Here is a 13,506-nt window from a genome sequence, read left to right on the forward strand (position 1 = left end):
TTGTCAGAAAACCGTGGTTTCATCATCTCTAAGATGAAGATCATAATTTCTTACTGCTATAGAGGTGTGTAGGTTCAAATGAAATATTTCCACTGCATAAAGTCTAACAAACACACTGTGACATGGTGATTATTACTTCCCAAGAGAGCAACCCTCATGCTTATACCATTTTCTACCACCTGGTATCCTGGTGGTGGTCTGAGGTATTTGGGGTAAAAGGAGACAGAGAAATTGAAGATGAAAGATATTTAATAGCAAGAAAAAAAATAAAACACCAAGTGAAGTCAGCTTAACTCTCTTTTCTCCATCCTTAGTGGGAAAAGTATACAATTATTTTAAGGTTTTTTTAAGTATAATTAACATACAACATTATATTAGCCTTAGGTGTACAGCATAATGATTCAATATTTGTATATATTGTGAAATGAACACCACAGTAAGTCTAGTTAACATCCATTCAATTCTTTTCTTATAGAAAGAGAATGTTGCAAAGCTGGGAATCAGAGAAAGCATTAGAGAGGATTATTTCTTACATAAAATTCACTGGAGCCAGATGACAAAGCATTGCTTCCACTGATCAAGTGTGGATATTGAGTTTTTGTGGGGACCCTTCGCTGTAACAGTCATCATTTTGATAGGATGTTCTGTGAACTAATGTGGAGGGACCATGAAAAGGAATGAGAACTGGATTCTCATTTATCCCAGCTCTGGACCGTGTGGTTTTGCATAAGTCACTCCATTTGTCTAAGTCTCAGATTCAACTGTCGTGTCCTGGGGAAGGGAAGAGGGTGAGACAAGTCTCCTGAGTTCTGACTGCTTTAATACTTTAAGGACAGTGGTGCCATTGACATATAGGGACACCCTCTCATCAAACCCACACTCCCCAGAAGGAATAAATAGCTTTATTTAAACCTAAGAAAAACTATTCTACCCTCCCACAGATTCTTCTCATCTTTTCAGAAATTTCTTCTTTTCCTTCATAGTCATGGAGCTCTTCTGCCTCCACAACACCTCTAAAACAGTGACCCCTCTGGGGAATCTGGCAAACATCATGAAACTTATCTCTAGAAAAATGTGCACATACCCAACTGTTGTATTCAAGTCCAGCGGTTCAGGTTACATCCCCAGTAGGTGGGGTAGATCTGCCTTCTGTGCAGTGTGCAAAGACTGTTTATGCCACCGACCAGTTTCACCCTGAACAGGTGGAGCAGACTTAGGTGAGGTGCAGGGTTCAGACATAGTCATTAGATTTCATCCTAAAAAAACTGTCTCCCATACACTTTCTGCATGCCCACTTCCTGAAATTAAAGTTCAAATAGCAATGCCTTATACTTTTGACCAAACCTGGACCTAGGGAAGATTTGAAATTCAGGAATTCTTATCCATTAACTAGAAGGAAGGTCTCAACCCCTATATGTTAATCAGTTTGTTTGTTTGTTTGGGGTAAAAAAAAAAAAAACAAACCCTATTAAAGAGTCTATTTTCCTCTCCTCATGACCATAATAATAACATGTAGCATATTTATAATAAACCATCAGAACCACTGGCTGCTTAGTCACCTTGGACAAGGGACTTAACCTCTCTGTGCCTCAGTTTCCTCATTTGTAAAATGTGATTAAAGATAGTATCAATGTCACATGGTTATTTTAAGGACTAAATGAGATCAACTATAAGCAAGCTGCATGGTTCATCACAGATAGTATGTAAGTGCTGTTGTAGTTGCTGTGGACAGAAGAAATTTTGTTTCGGCAGGGAAATGTTTATCCAAGAAATGGGTATATTTGAGCTAATCAACTGATGAATGATAACTATTTCAAAAGATGGAAGTTAGGGGTTTAGGGAGGTGGAGTATGACATTCCAAGAGATGGGGGCAATGATATAGACGTAAGAAAGTATAAAGTATACGCAGGCTATGAATAATAGTTACATTTGGCTGGATCCTGGATTTGAGAAGTGAGGAAATGAGGTCACACTGGTCACTTTCACTAAAGCTCGTGGAAAAAAATACATATACATGTAATATGTATAGAATGTATGTGTATATGTATATGCATGTATACATATATATTTTTAAGCCATATGACTGGGGGAGGCAGCCCATCTGTTTTCTGGGCTTCAGTTTTCTTGTCTCTGAAATGAGGAGGGTGGGACTGGCTGGTCGTTAAGTTCCCTTCAGTATAATATTCTTTGACTCTAAAAGAGAAAAACAAAGGTTCCTTCTGATGTATTCTGCCTTCTATTGCTCTGTCCCGTGCAACAGTTTTAAGGACTCTTTAGATGTTCTGCCGCTACTCTAAGTGAATAAATAGACGGATTTCTACAAGTCTTGCAGATTCAATTAGTTCTATGGTAATTGAATTTAGGGTGATATTCCAATCCCAAAGCTGTGAAGCATACACTGTTTATAAAGCCTGCATCCAGGGGTCAGCATTCCCATCAGGCTTTCCATTTCTAGCATAACAATAACAAAACTGCATCATCAACAAGGGGAATTTGTCTTTCTACTGTAACAGTACCAGGTTACTAAATAAAAGCTTAGAAGAGGGGGCTTCCCTGGTGGCACAGTGGTTGAGAGTCCGCCTGCCGATGCAGGGCACATGGGTTTGTGCCCCGGTCCGGGAAGATCCCACATGCCGCGGAGCAGCTGGGCCCGTGAGCCGTGGCCGCTGAGCCTGGCGCGTCCGGAGCCTGTGCTCCGCAACGGGAGGGGCCGCAGCAGTGAGGGGCCCGCATAACGCCAAAAAAAAAAAAAAAGCTTAGAAGAGGGAAGGCTTACACAGGCCTATTTTACACGTTAATAATTGAAATATTACCTGAAAGAAATCACTCCTGGTCACTCTCAGTTTACTAGTGCTATTAAGATACAGATTTAGGAAAAAAAAAAAAAAAACAGCCATGTTGACTCATAGATAGGGTCTATGGAGCACAAGCACTGATTGAGAGATTAGTGAAAACTGCCAAGGGTCATTTACATTGATTTTCATTGTTTGCTCACTGAAATCTAAAGAGACTGTGTCATGATTAATGATGGGATGTTTATGCCTGAAGCCTGCTTATTCTTCGTTCAGGACACTAGGTGTCACATTAGAATTCCTAGTAGGTGGGCCTAGGGATTCATCAGTTTAATCTTAAACAACACAGTCTGTCCAGTCAGGACTTAAGGGGTCCTAGTTCAGATGATGTGGCCATGTGGTCTGAGCCTCCTTGTTCCCCTTCATATTTGGTTAGGAATTTGTTTTATATTTAAATTTTCTATACTTTCTTAAAGTATAACATACATGCTGGAAGTTCTTAAATCGTGTTTAGTTCAGTGAATCATCACAAAGTTAACATACCCGTGTAACCACTGCCCATGTAAAACTTGGCACTCCCGGAGCCCTGCTCAGGTTTCCTCACATGGTATATACACTGGAAAATAATGCAAGAGTCAAAATCATAAAAAGCGGTTCAATAGATCATCCAAGTGTTTAAATTCCAAATCGATACTCAAGAAACATAGCTTTCTCATGGAATAGTTTTCTACTTCAACCTACATGTATATTGAGTATGTACTGTATGCCAGATGCAAAGAAGGGAAAGGCAAATAACACATGGTCTTGGCCCTTTAGCAAGCGGTTTCCTTGCGGGATTCCTGTGAGAGACCAGATTATTGCAATCCATTTTAGCCATTTATAGTTTGCTGGCATACACTACAGGTCCAACACCCAGAAATTTCAAGGGTTGTCCATCGGACTAATGGTCTATAATAAGAAGAGAGGTTTTGATGTTTCTCCTCACTCATCAAGTTGCAAGTCGATGTATTAGTTAGGACTCTTGGGTTACACATAACAGGAACCAACTCACACCAGGTAAAGCAAAAAGAAAATAATAAAATAAACTAATGGAGAGAAATCTCATCTAAGGTAAAAAATTCAGCCCCCATTCAGGAAACACTAGGACAAGGAATTAGGAAGCCTTCAGAATTCTCCATCTCACAAGTTTATCTCTCTTTATGTATCTACTTTATTCTTCTCCCTCTCTGAACACCAGTTTTCTCTGCTTCCCTGAAATATGGGTAGCTCTTAGCTCCTTAGGTCACTCATAGTTTATGCTACATTTAGAAAGTAACTTGCTGGCTCCCCGTCTGATTCCAAATTCCAACCCCAGTTAAACCAAATGTCCACTTCCACTTTAGTCAGCCATTCCCTGAGAAAACATGCCATACAGCGTGGATGCCAGCATGGAGTAAAGATGGTGAGAGAGGGCTGTGACCTGAACAGATATCTCCAATTCAGTATTAGAAATCTAGGCCAAGTGTCTAGGTTTAGCTGAACAAAAACCCAAAAAAGAAGTGAGTGGGGAATTTCCTGGCGGTCCAGTGGTTAGGACTCTGTGCGTCCACTGCAGGGGTCACGGGTTCGACCCCTGGTTGGGGAGCTAAAATCCCGCATGCCGCACAGCCAAAAACAAACAAAGAAGTGAGTGGACAAGAGAAATAGATGTATGTAACCTCACTTAATGTGTCCTGTCTTTATCAGTGCTTCTGAAGTTTCTTCCACTTTGATCAAGCCATTGTTCACTTCCTGCTTCAGGTTGGAGGGCATCTTGATGGCCTGGAAGCCCACATGAACACAATCCTTAGTTTTCACCTCTGCATGTTCCATTCTTCCAACATCAAATGTACCAGCTATAAAACTGTGGATTTTCTCATAAAACCACCCTCTGGAAAGAAGCATAGGATTATTATCTCTTCTCCAACAGCTGCTTTTTAGTCTTGTAAGACCCCTGTAGGTATAAGCTAAAGCTTCCTTCTTGCAAGAAATGCTTATCATAAGAGAGAGATGAGTGTGAAAATGCCTTTTTATAGACCGTCTGTCTACTCCTGCTATGGAGATTATTTAAACATGAAGAAATTTCATGATGATTTGAAATCGACTACCCACTCCATCTCCAAGTGCTTCTGGATCGCCACCCCAGCTGTTTAAAAAGTTGTTGAGCCATTAACTGCTGCTGAGGTGAGCTCCCTTTGACTTGGGGGTCCTCCACCTGCAGTACATAACATTAACGAGCAGTAAGTGACTGCCTGATGCTTCCTCCAAGAGGCCCTTCTGGGCTCTGACAAGTGCTGCTGCTGCTTCCTCATGGCCTCCTGGCCCATGGTGCCTCCAGAGTGCTGGATGCCCCTGTCAGCACTTCTATTCCCACAGCTAATTGGATGCCTTGAAATCAGCCCCTCCTGAGAGCACAGAGGTTGGCGAAGCTCTTCTGTCTTTTCCGGTGTTCTTTGCTCAAGTGGTCCCAATGCTCTATAAGAAAAAGCATTTGTCACCATTCAACCCATTCTACAGATGAGCAACAGGGACAGGACTGAAATCCCCTAAAAGAGGGAACTAGATCCTGAACCAGACTTCCTTAAACCTAGTTTTGGGAAGGAAAGAAGCAGGAGTCCATATTTACTTTCCCAAACCAAACCCGTGGTTAAATATTTCCAATAAATGAACTATGGAATGATTTTGGCCATCCTCATACATTTAATTTTTCGACCACCCATTCTCTAAAGGAGCAGAAAACTGCTTTAAGAATTGTAATACATAGAATTCTACTTTATGAATCACAGTTTACTAAATGAGCAACTTACTTTAATTGTTACAAGAAAATGAAAATCGATAATGATGTTGCTTTTCATTTCAATAAAAGTAAATGGCTGATTTTCCCCATGCATTAACCCACAATACACAGAGACTCAATTTTGGGTGCTTGGTTAGCGGCTAAGCTGGTTTCTTGCCCTCCATGTTATTTGGCTGAACAAGCAGGACCTTGACTGTTTCTCTCCTTGAGGGAAGCATTATGTGGGAATGACACATGACATCTAACACAGATATTGCCAGGATGGGCCAGGCACTCCATAGATAGTGTTGACTCATTTAACCCTTACAACAACCCTCTGAGATAGGGACTATCATAATTGACATATGACAGATAAGGAAGCTGAGAGGTTAAGTGACTTGCCCAAGATCACACAGCTGTAAATAGCAAGTCTGGGAGTCAGACCCAGACAGGCTTGAAAGCCCATATTTTTATCACTAGACTAATTCTCTTTATATAGTATTTGTGTCTCATAGGGAACTCAGGAAATTTCATTATTTGTCTCTCACCAAACTAACAGAACCAAGCAAATGAAACCTTCCCTCTCTTGATATGATACGCGCAGGCTCAGCGACCATGGCTCACGGGCCCAGCCGCTCTGCGGCATGTGGGATCTTCCCAGACCGGGGCACGAACCCGTGTCCCCTGCATCAGCAGGCGGACTTTCAACCACTGCGCCACCGGGGAAGCCTATGATAACTTTTTTATCGGCCTCCTGAAAAGAAGCTAACTTGACACCCCGTTACCGGGACTATTTCTAATATGATAAAGAATTTACTTGTCAAAGAATTTACTTTGAAAAACAGTTGTAAATTTATGAGATTCGAACCTCTTAAACAGTGTTTCTCAAAGTCTGTTCTATGGACCCAGTGCACCCGCATCCTCAGGATATTTGTTTCCAACATGAAATCTGAGCCCCACACCTAGATTTCGTGAAACAGAATCCCTAGGAGGGGATCCCGTAATCTGCATTTTTAGGAAGCACTCCAATAGTTCTGTGCACTCCAAAGACTGACAAGCATTACAGAGCTGCGTCTGGGTGTTTTAGGCTCCACACACCATCAGTTCAACTGCCAATGATTACAGGACGCTTTCAAAGTCTCTGCACTCAGTAGCTATTTCAGGGAGAACTGTAATGTGCAAGAAGTGTTCCGAGATTGTTGCAGTCTCCTTCTGTGCGAACCAGCTGGTTAAGAAAGCTTGAGTAATTTCCCAAGGGACTCTAGTTAAAGTGGACACTTGTACACTCTTTACCTATGAAAATATAGAAAAGACACGGCTTTCCACCCTGGACTCAAAGAGAATCTTTCAGAATGGGATTCTGATAATTTTTCTCAAAACCCTACGAAAGACCTTAGCAGAGACTATGAGACCTAGCATAATCTGACCAAGCAGCCTCCCCAGCTTTATCCTTGAACATGCTCACCCACGGCTCCAGCGACAATGAACTTCCTTCAGTTCTAACAGCACCGATGATCCTGGAACATATTATGTACCCCCAGCCCCAGCGTCTAGTTAGCTCTCCCTCTCCCTTCAGAGCCCAGCTGAAATGGTCCTTTCTCAGAAGTGCCTGCCTTGAAGCAGTCAGAGCATTCTATTATCTACCACTTGCCCTAGCATCATTCCTCCATGGCAGTCACCAGTTTTTCGGTCTGCTTTCGACTGCGTGGTCACTTTATTCATCTGTCTTCTCCCATAGTTTATAAGCAACAACAGTACTGTTTTGTGAATTCTGGTGTCTAGTAGAAGTGTCTGCTACCAGTTTAAATACCTCATAATGTTGGAGAGAAAGTCTTGATTCTCAGTCTAAAATTTAACATCCATTCTATAAAGATTTCATGATTTTGTTTTCATTTCTATCCCTATCATTAAATAGCAGTGGAACTAGAAAGTCTGAACCCCAGACTTATGTGTTCTAGATCCCTTTAAAGAATATGTCAACAAGTCTAATCCTTATGCTATTTTTGAAGTTGCTTATAGTGTGGTTATATAGTCATTAGTTGTTAAAAGGAAAGTTAATAAAAGAGTGGACATTTCTGATTTTGAAAAGCCACAAAGTAACTAATTATCTATTTCCTCCTTTACTTCAAAGGCTGAAATGGTTTCTTATTATTGAATAGGGTAGGGAGCGCAGTGAGCCTAATTGGTGATTAGATGGGTTTTACTTAATTTTATCATCACTTTCAAGTGTACCCTTGGTCAGCTGTATGAACTATCAAGCTTATCGTTTGTAAAAGTATTATCTATATGAGAACATTTCTTATTCCCACAGTAATTTGATCACAGTGACATTTGGTTTTAAGCAATTTTGACACTAAATGATGGATTCTAAGTGTTCCAAAATTATAAGTGTGTCAAAAGCTAGAATTGTTCAGAACCTAAGACCTAATAGCACTTAACAAACTGTGGATATTTTAAATTATTAAAACACTGTCTTCTGGGTATTTAAACTCAAAAAATTACATTCTACATGATACTTATATATCAAAACCTAACAATTATAAGTGGATATTCTCCCATGAGTTTTTGAAACACCTCCTTAAGGAAGCTGAGTGCCAGTGACTTCCCAAATTCTCCCTTGATTAAATATAGGTTTCATTTTACTCATTACGGTGGGAAAGGATTAGAGAGCTACCGGCAAGCTAGTGACCTTGACAGAAAAGCCGTCCACATCGTTGTGAATTACACCTCATATGATTTAGGTTACACCTTCCTAACACTGTCACCTTCCAAAACTAAAAATTCTGATATTCACATCATAAAAAATCTATGGGAAATGATAGATAATAATATTAGCTAACAATTGTATTTCATGCCTACAGTATTCTTAACACTTTCATACAAATTTCCTCACTCAGTTTACACAACAACGCAATGAAGTACGTGCTATGAGTAAGCCCATTTTACAAATGAGAAAACTGAGACATAGAGGATGGCACAGCCACACGGCCATTTAGCTATTTTAGAACCAGGATTCCGACTCAGTCAGCCTGCCGAGAGAGCACCCCTCCTAACGATTAAACTAAACTACCTCCCATACCTACTTTATATAAGAACAGTGAATTAGGAAGCTTGGTCCTGCTTTCTTTCCTTCTCTTTATTTTCTCGTTAGAGAGTCAGGGAGGGAGGTGTTTTGTTTTGTTTTGTTCTAAAGGAGAAGCTGAAAGTGAGCCTTCTTTCTTTTTGAACATCTTTTTCCAAAGCCAGTTCCCTTCATCTGAGGCCAGGAAGGACACTGATTCAGGAGACAGAGCACTAATGAGCTTCCCCCTTTGTCTCCTTCCCTGTCTCTCCACTCTGCAGTTAATAGCCAAGATACCAACCATCACGGCAGTTTGCAACTTGCACGGGGAGAAACTGCAGGTATTTAAGCAATCGCATCCAGACATAGTGAATACACTCTTTCCTCCGTTATACAAGGAGCTCTTTAATCCTGACTGTGCCACCGTCTGCAAGTGAAGGTGACGAGCGAACTGTCTCATAGTCATGGAATGCAGCACCATTAAGACAAAAGCAATGTGTTCATGAAGACTTAAGGAAAATGTCACTACTGCAACATTAGGAATGTCCTGCACTTAATACAATTATTTTTCACCGCTACAGTTTGAAGAATGTAAATATGCACCTGAGTGGGGCTCTTTTATTTGTTTGTTTGTTTTTGAAATGACCATAAATATACAAATATAGGACACTGGGTGTTATCTTTTTTTTAATTTTATTCAGGTATGTTTGGGGAGACAACTGTTTATAGAATTTTATTGTAGATATATACGAGAACAGAGCAGTACTTTACATGATTACTTTTCCTGTTGATTGTTCAAATATAATTTAAGAAAATTCCACTTAATAGGCTTAACGATTTCTATGTTTTTAGATAGTTGATGCATGTATAAATTTGTAGCTGTCTTGGAAAGCACTGTGCATGTATGTAATGAGTATATAATATCTGAGAATATTATATATGACTATTACTTATACATGCACATGCACTGTGGCTTAAAATACCATACCTACTAGCAAAGGAGGTTCAGTCAGGCACTATTATGTTATTTACCTTGTGTTATATGTTACCTTTATGTTAGACAATCAGGATTTTGTTTTCCCAGCCAGAGTTTTCATCTATAGTTAATAGCAGAATGGTACCAATTCAGAAATGTCTACAAAGGAATAAATATAATGCATGACCTCTGTATAAAAACTCTGTTTCGATCAATGACATCAAAGCCTTGTCAAGATGGTACATATTGGAAAAAAAAATAAGTATTTGGAGCCATTTTCCTGTTTTAAGAATTAGGCCACAGATAACATTGTGGAGTCCAGGGCTTTTTTGACCAAACAATAGATATTTCCACCAGGACACATAAAACAGTTTTTTTTTCTTTGGATTTCAAGTTGTGAAAGAACCTTCATTTTGGTGCTTTTTGTATCTTTAACAGAGAAATACAGTCTGTAGATTATGACCACCAGCAATTTTTGCTAATAAAATTAGAGGAAAAGAGTAGGTCAGAGCCCAGGGTCCTAATGCCATTTCATGTAAACAGTTTTCTCTCTAACCATTTTTTTTTTTCAAAGAAGAGGAAGAAAGAGAATATACAAAGTAAAGAAGTAGTTCTTTATGTTCATCCTCTTGAATAAGTTTGTTAGAAAATGCAGCAATAAAGGGGGAGGCAGGACTTTCTACGTCCCTCTAGTCTGGGGTCTCTAATTTTTTCAACTCCAAAATGCTGTATTATAAAAATATAGCAAAACCTTGATAGATTAGAATAAAAGATCTGGGTTATTCTACAGAACTAATACACCTCAAAGCCAAAACTGTTTCCTGTGCTGTTTGAAATTGCATCATCCATCTAGCCGGGGATTATTTTTTTAGCAACTTTTAAAAGTACAGAATGCAAGAGATGAGATCACGATTAGACAATTTGGATTTCCTAGTACTTCCTCACTTCTCCACTTGCTGACCAATCAAAGCGATCACCAGAAAAGCATAAATTCCAGGGAGTTTGTTCTGCCTGTGTTCTGGAGGCCTTATGCCTTTGGTCTCATTTGATCCAAAATAAGATTTTTTAAAAGGGAGCTAGAGAAGAGCTTAGTGTATAAGACAATGAAAATTATGATCTCCTATAAGTGTAGCCTGGCCATCAACTCATGAAGACCTGCCCTTTTCTCCTTGTCCAACACACACACACACAAATGCACACCTGCTTTGTGAAGTTTCCATCAGTGGAAACTTTGATTTTTTTTTTTTTTTTATCTCTTATGCTTTCCTGAAGTTAGATGGTTGAGAGCCATCTCCATGATGCCACAGAACTGCAAACTGATGATCAAACAGTAGTGTTAGTCTTTGCTTTTAGAAAACAGAGTCTTCACATCATGATTGATGAATTCCTAACCAATAGGGAAAAACAGAAAGGCTTTAAAATAATGAATCTCTTTCTCAACTACCGTTATATTCAATTAATTTAACTACATTGAACCAAATTACCTTCAGTGTCTAAGAAGACAGCTGTAGACTGCTTATTATGCTGCTACAGGGACTCAATTCTTTTTGGTGTAAATGTCACTCCTGCTAGCTCTTTGTATAAAGAATTAATTCCAAGAGTCATATTTCCTTCTAATGGAAAGATTACTTTACTGATTGCTAGGAAAACAGGGTAATGGAAGGCACTCAATTAAACCAAACCGTTTCCAAATGCAATGTATGTTTTATGATTGGCTTGTGATAGGCGATGCTTAATGTGTCTACTTGGTGTTTCCCTTTGAGCTTTGAACTTATGTCAAACTTTGTTTTCATTGTTCTGTTGGCTTAGTGTTTCCAATTGTCAGCCTGTAATTCCTGCTCAGTTGCAAAGGGAACCATTTGTTTCCTCCAGTTTACCTTAGAGGATTTAAATTGGCTCAATTGATGAAGTGGCTGAGAATTTCTCCTCCCCTGTCCCATGGGTGATATAGGAAAAAGATTGTTCCCCACATTTGCCTCAGGAGGTACTGGATTTGAATTTGTGTCGTTTCCACTAGTGCAAGCATTTCACTGGGACGGCATGAACCTTTTGAAGCTAGGGGACAGGAAACAGCTAGCAACTGAACCAGAACAAAATAGTGGAAACCAGTACACACTCAGCCCCGTTCAGTTGAGAAAAGAGATTTCCATTTTTCGCCACAGTTGCCAAATCTGTCCCTTGAAAGAGAGCCAAGTCATGTTTTCAGTGGTAACAAAGCACCTTTAAAAGCTGCCCTTTGAACATCTCCTGTGACTGCATCTCGAGGTATTTTGAAATTTCAGTTAAGAACAACTTTCTTTACCACACGCAGTCTTTGTCCCTGCCCCATGAAGACTCATGAGCGGTTGCAACACATTCATGATAAAATGTGCACTGGAAGAAAGGACCCAGGATCTGTACTTTTCACTTCAAACTTCGTAAATGACAATCACTGCTCGATGCAGATGTTGCACTGTATTCACTCAGGGATGTTTTGTTTTTTTAAAAAAAAAAAAAAAAAGAAGAAAAAAAAAGTACACCAAGAAGGAAGGAAAAAAAAAAAAACAGGAAAATGACAACAAAATGTAAATGGCATAAATTAAATATGCCAGTGAGAGAACCTCTCTGACAAGGCTTTCAGACCAACGAGCAGTAACTTCATGTTGTAAGCTGAATTTACTTTCACTATTTGGACTTGCTGAAAAGTTGCTCATGAGTAGGAATAATTTAGTCTCATTTTCTAAAATCTGCTGAGAGCCAAATGATCCAGCTTCCCCATCTATAGGAATATGTATCTCCCAGAGAACCCAAGCTTCCTATACAAGTCCTGAGCAAGCCATCTCAGTAGCATTCGATGAACCTGACAACGGAGGTGACCTGTGGTCTGTAAAAAGAAAGGCAAATTTTGGAGGCAATATAGGAGAATAAGGGATTCCACATCTGGCTTAACATCTCACATCTGCCCCAACTCTCCATGACTGAGGTCCTCTTTGTATTCCTTTTTCTGCAGCTCTTTTATCCCCAAAGACTGAAAGCTGAGGGTGGAGATGTATTCGACAAACATACCCTTTCTGGATTTCCCTTGTTTTAATAGTGTCTTCAGGGCTCTGGACTAAAGGACCACTGAGTAGGTGAAAACAGAGAATATAGTGGTCTCTTGGGTAGACTTCTTTGATAGAATCTAAGAGACTCTGGATATTAACAGTAGGTGCCAGGGAGGCATCAGTTCATTTCCTATCGTAGCTGCCTGTTCAACACATAACTTCATAGCAGTCAAGCTCAACTGCTTGGAGGAAACCTCGCACATGGATAGTCAACTCAGGCTCACTTTCTACAGTCCCATGGGTACCAGACTTGACTGCAAAAGCAATTCTTGTGTCCCAAGGACGCAACTTAACAGCTTTTTTCAAAAACATCAGTCAGCTGCAAATGATGTCAGTTTTGTTCCATGTTCTTTGTTTCCATTTATTATAGAAGCAAGGAAGAATTCTACTGCTATTGGAAATTAGAAGAAATAACTTTTTCACGATTCTTTTTTCTCTGTAAACTTTAGTTTCCAGTGGGTTACGACGATTGACAGGAAATTCAGGCAAGGATGTCTGTGCCCAGACAGAACCACCATTCAAGAGAACAGCAATAACTTTGAAGTGTGCATCTGTAGTCAAACTTTGTACAAAGTCCCTCTAAACAGAGAGAAAGGCTCACCATCTGCTTTAGGTGAAGTGGTATTTGATTTTCTGTTCCCAACTACTAGTGCAAGCAGCAACCTGATATGGGAAACCACGTGGATCTTTAGACAAGAGTTGACAACCATTTGGGGTTGGTAGTAGGGGAGTGTCTCAGGACACCAGAGGTACATGTTCATTTAAAGCAAAGGTTAAAAATTCCAAAGTCTAAAAGGGC

The 13,506-nt window shown here is 39.8% G+C and overlaps 2 protein-coding genes across 2 annotated transcripts in view; one reads left to right on the forward strand and one right to left on the reverse strand.

Moving 5' to 3' along the window:
* The window catches only part of RORB (RAR related orphan receptor B), a 183,146-nt gene extending 169,778 nt beyond the window's left edge, over nt 1–13,368 (forward strand). Inside the window, exon 12 of the mRNA XM_089912634.1 lies at nt 8,930–13,368. Coding sequence (XP_089768760.1) covers nt 8,930–9,085 — 156 coding nt within the window. The 3' untranslated portion in view covers nt 9,086–13,368. The remainder of the gene's footprint in view (nt 1–8,929) is intronic.
* Nucleotides 232–13,506, reverse strand: part of TRPM6 (transient receptor potential cation channel subfamily M member 6) — a 181,140-nt gene continuing 167,865 nt past the window's right edge. The window contains exons 42-45 of the mRNA XM_022573494.2: nt 4,496–4,702; nt 3,337–3,409; nt 1,085–1,194; nt 232–771 (exon numbers count right to left, since the gene is read on the reverse strand). The gene's annotated coding sequence lies outside the window, so the exon portion shown is untranslated. The remainder of the gene's footprint in view (nt 772–1,084; nt 1,195–3,336; nt 3,410–4,495; nt 4,703–13,506) is intronic.

The sequence above is a fragment of the Delphinapterus leucas genome, chromosome 6, assembly GCF_059928025.1.
Source record: "Delphinapterus leucas isolate spDelLeu-1000000601 "Yukka" chromosome 6, BTC_Dleu_Yukka2, whole genome shotgun sequence".
In the NCBI taxonomy this organism is placed as follows: Eukaryota; Metazoa; Chordata; class Mammalia; order Artiodactyla; family Monodontidae; genus Delphinapterus; species Delphinapterus leucas.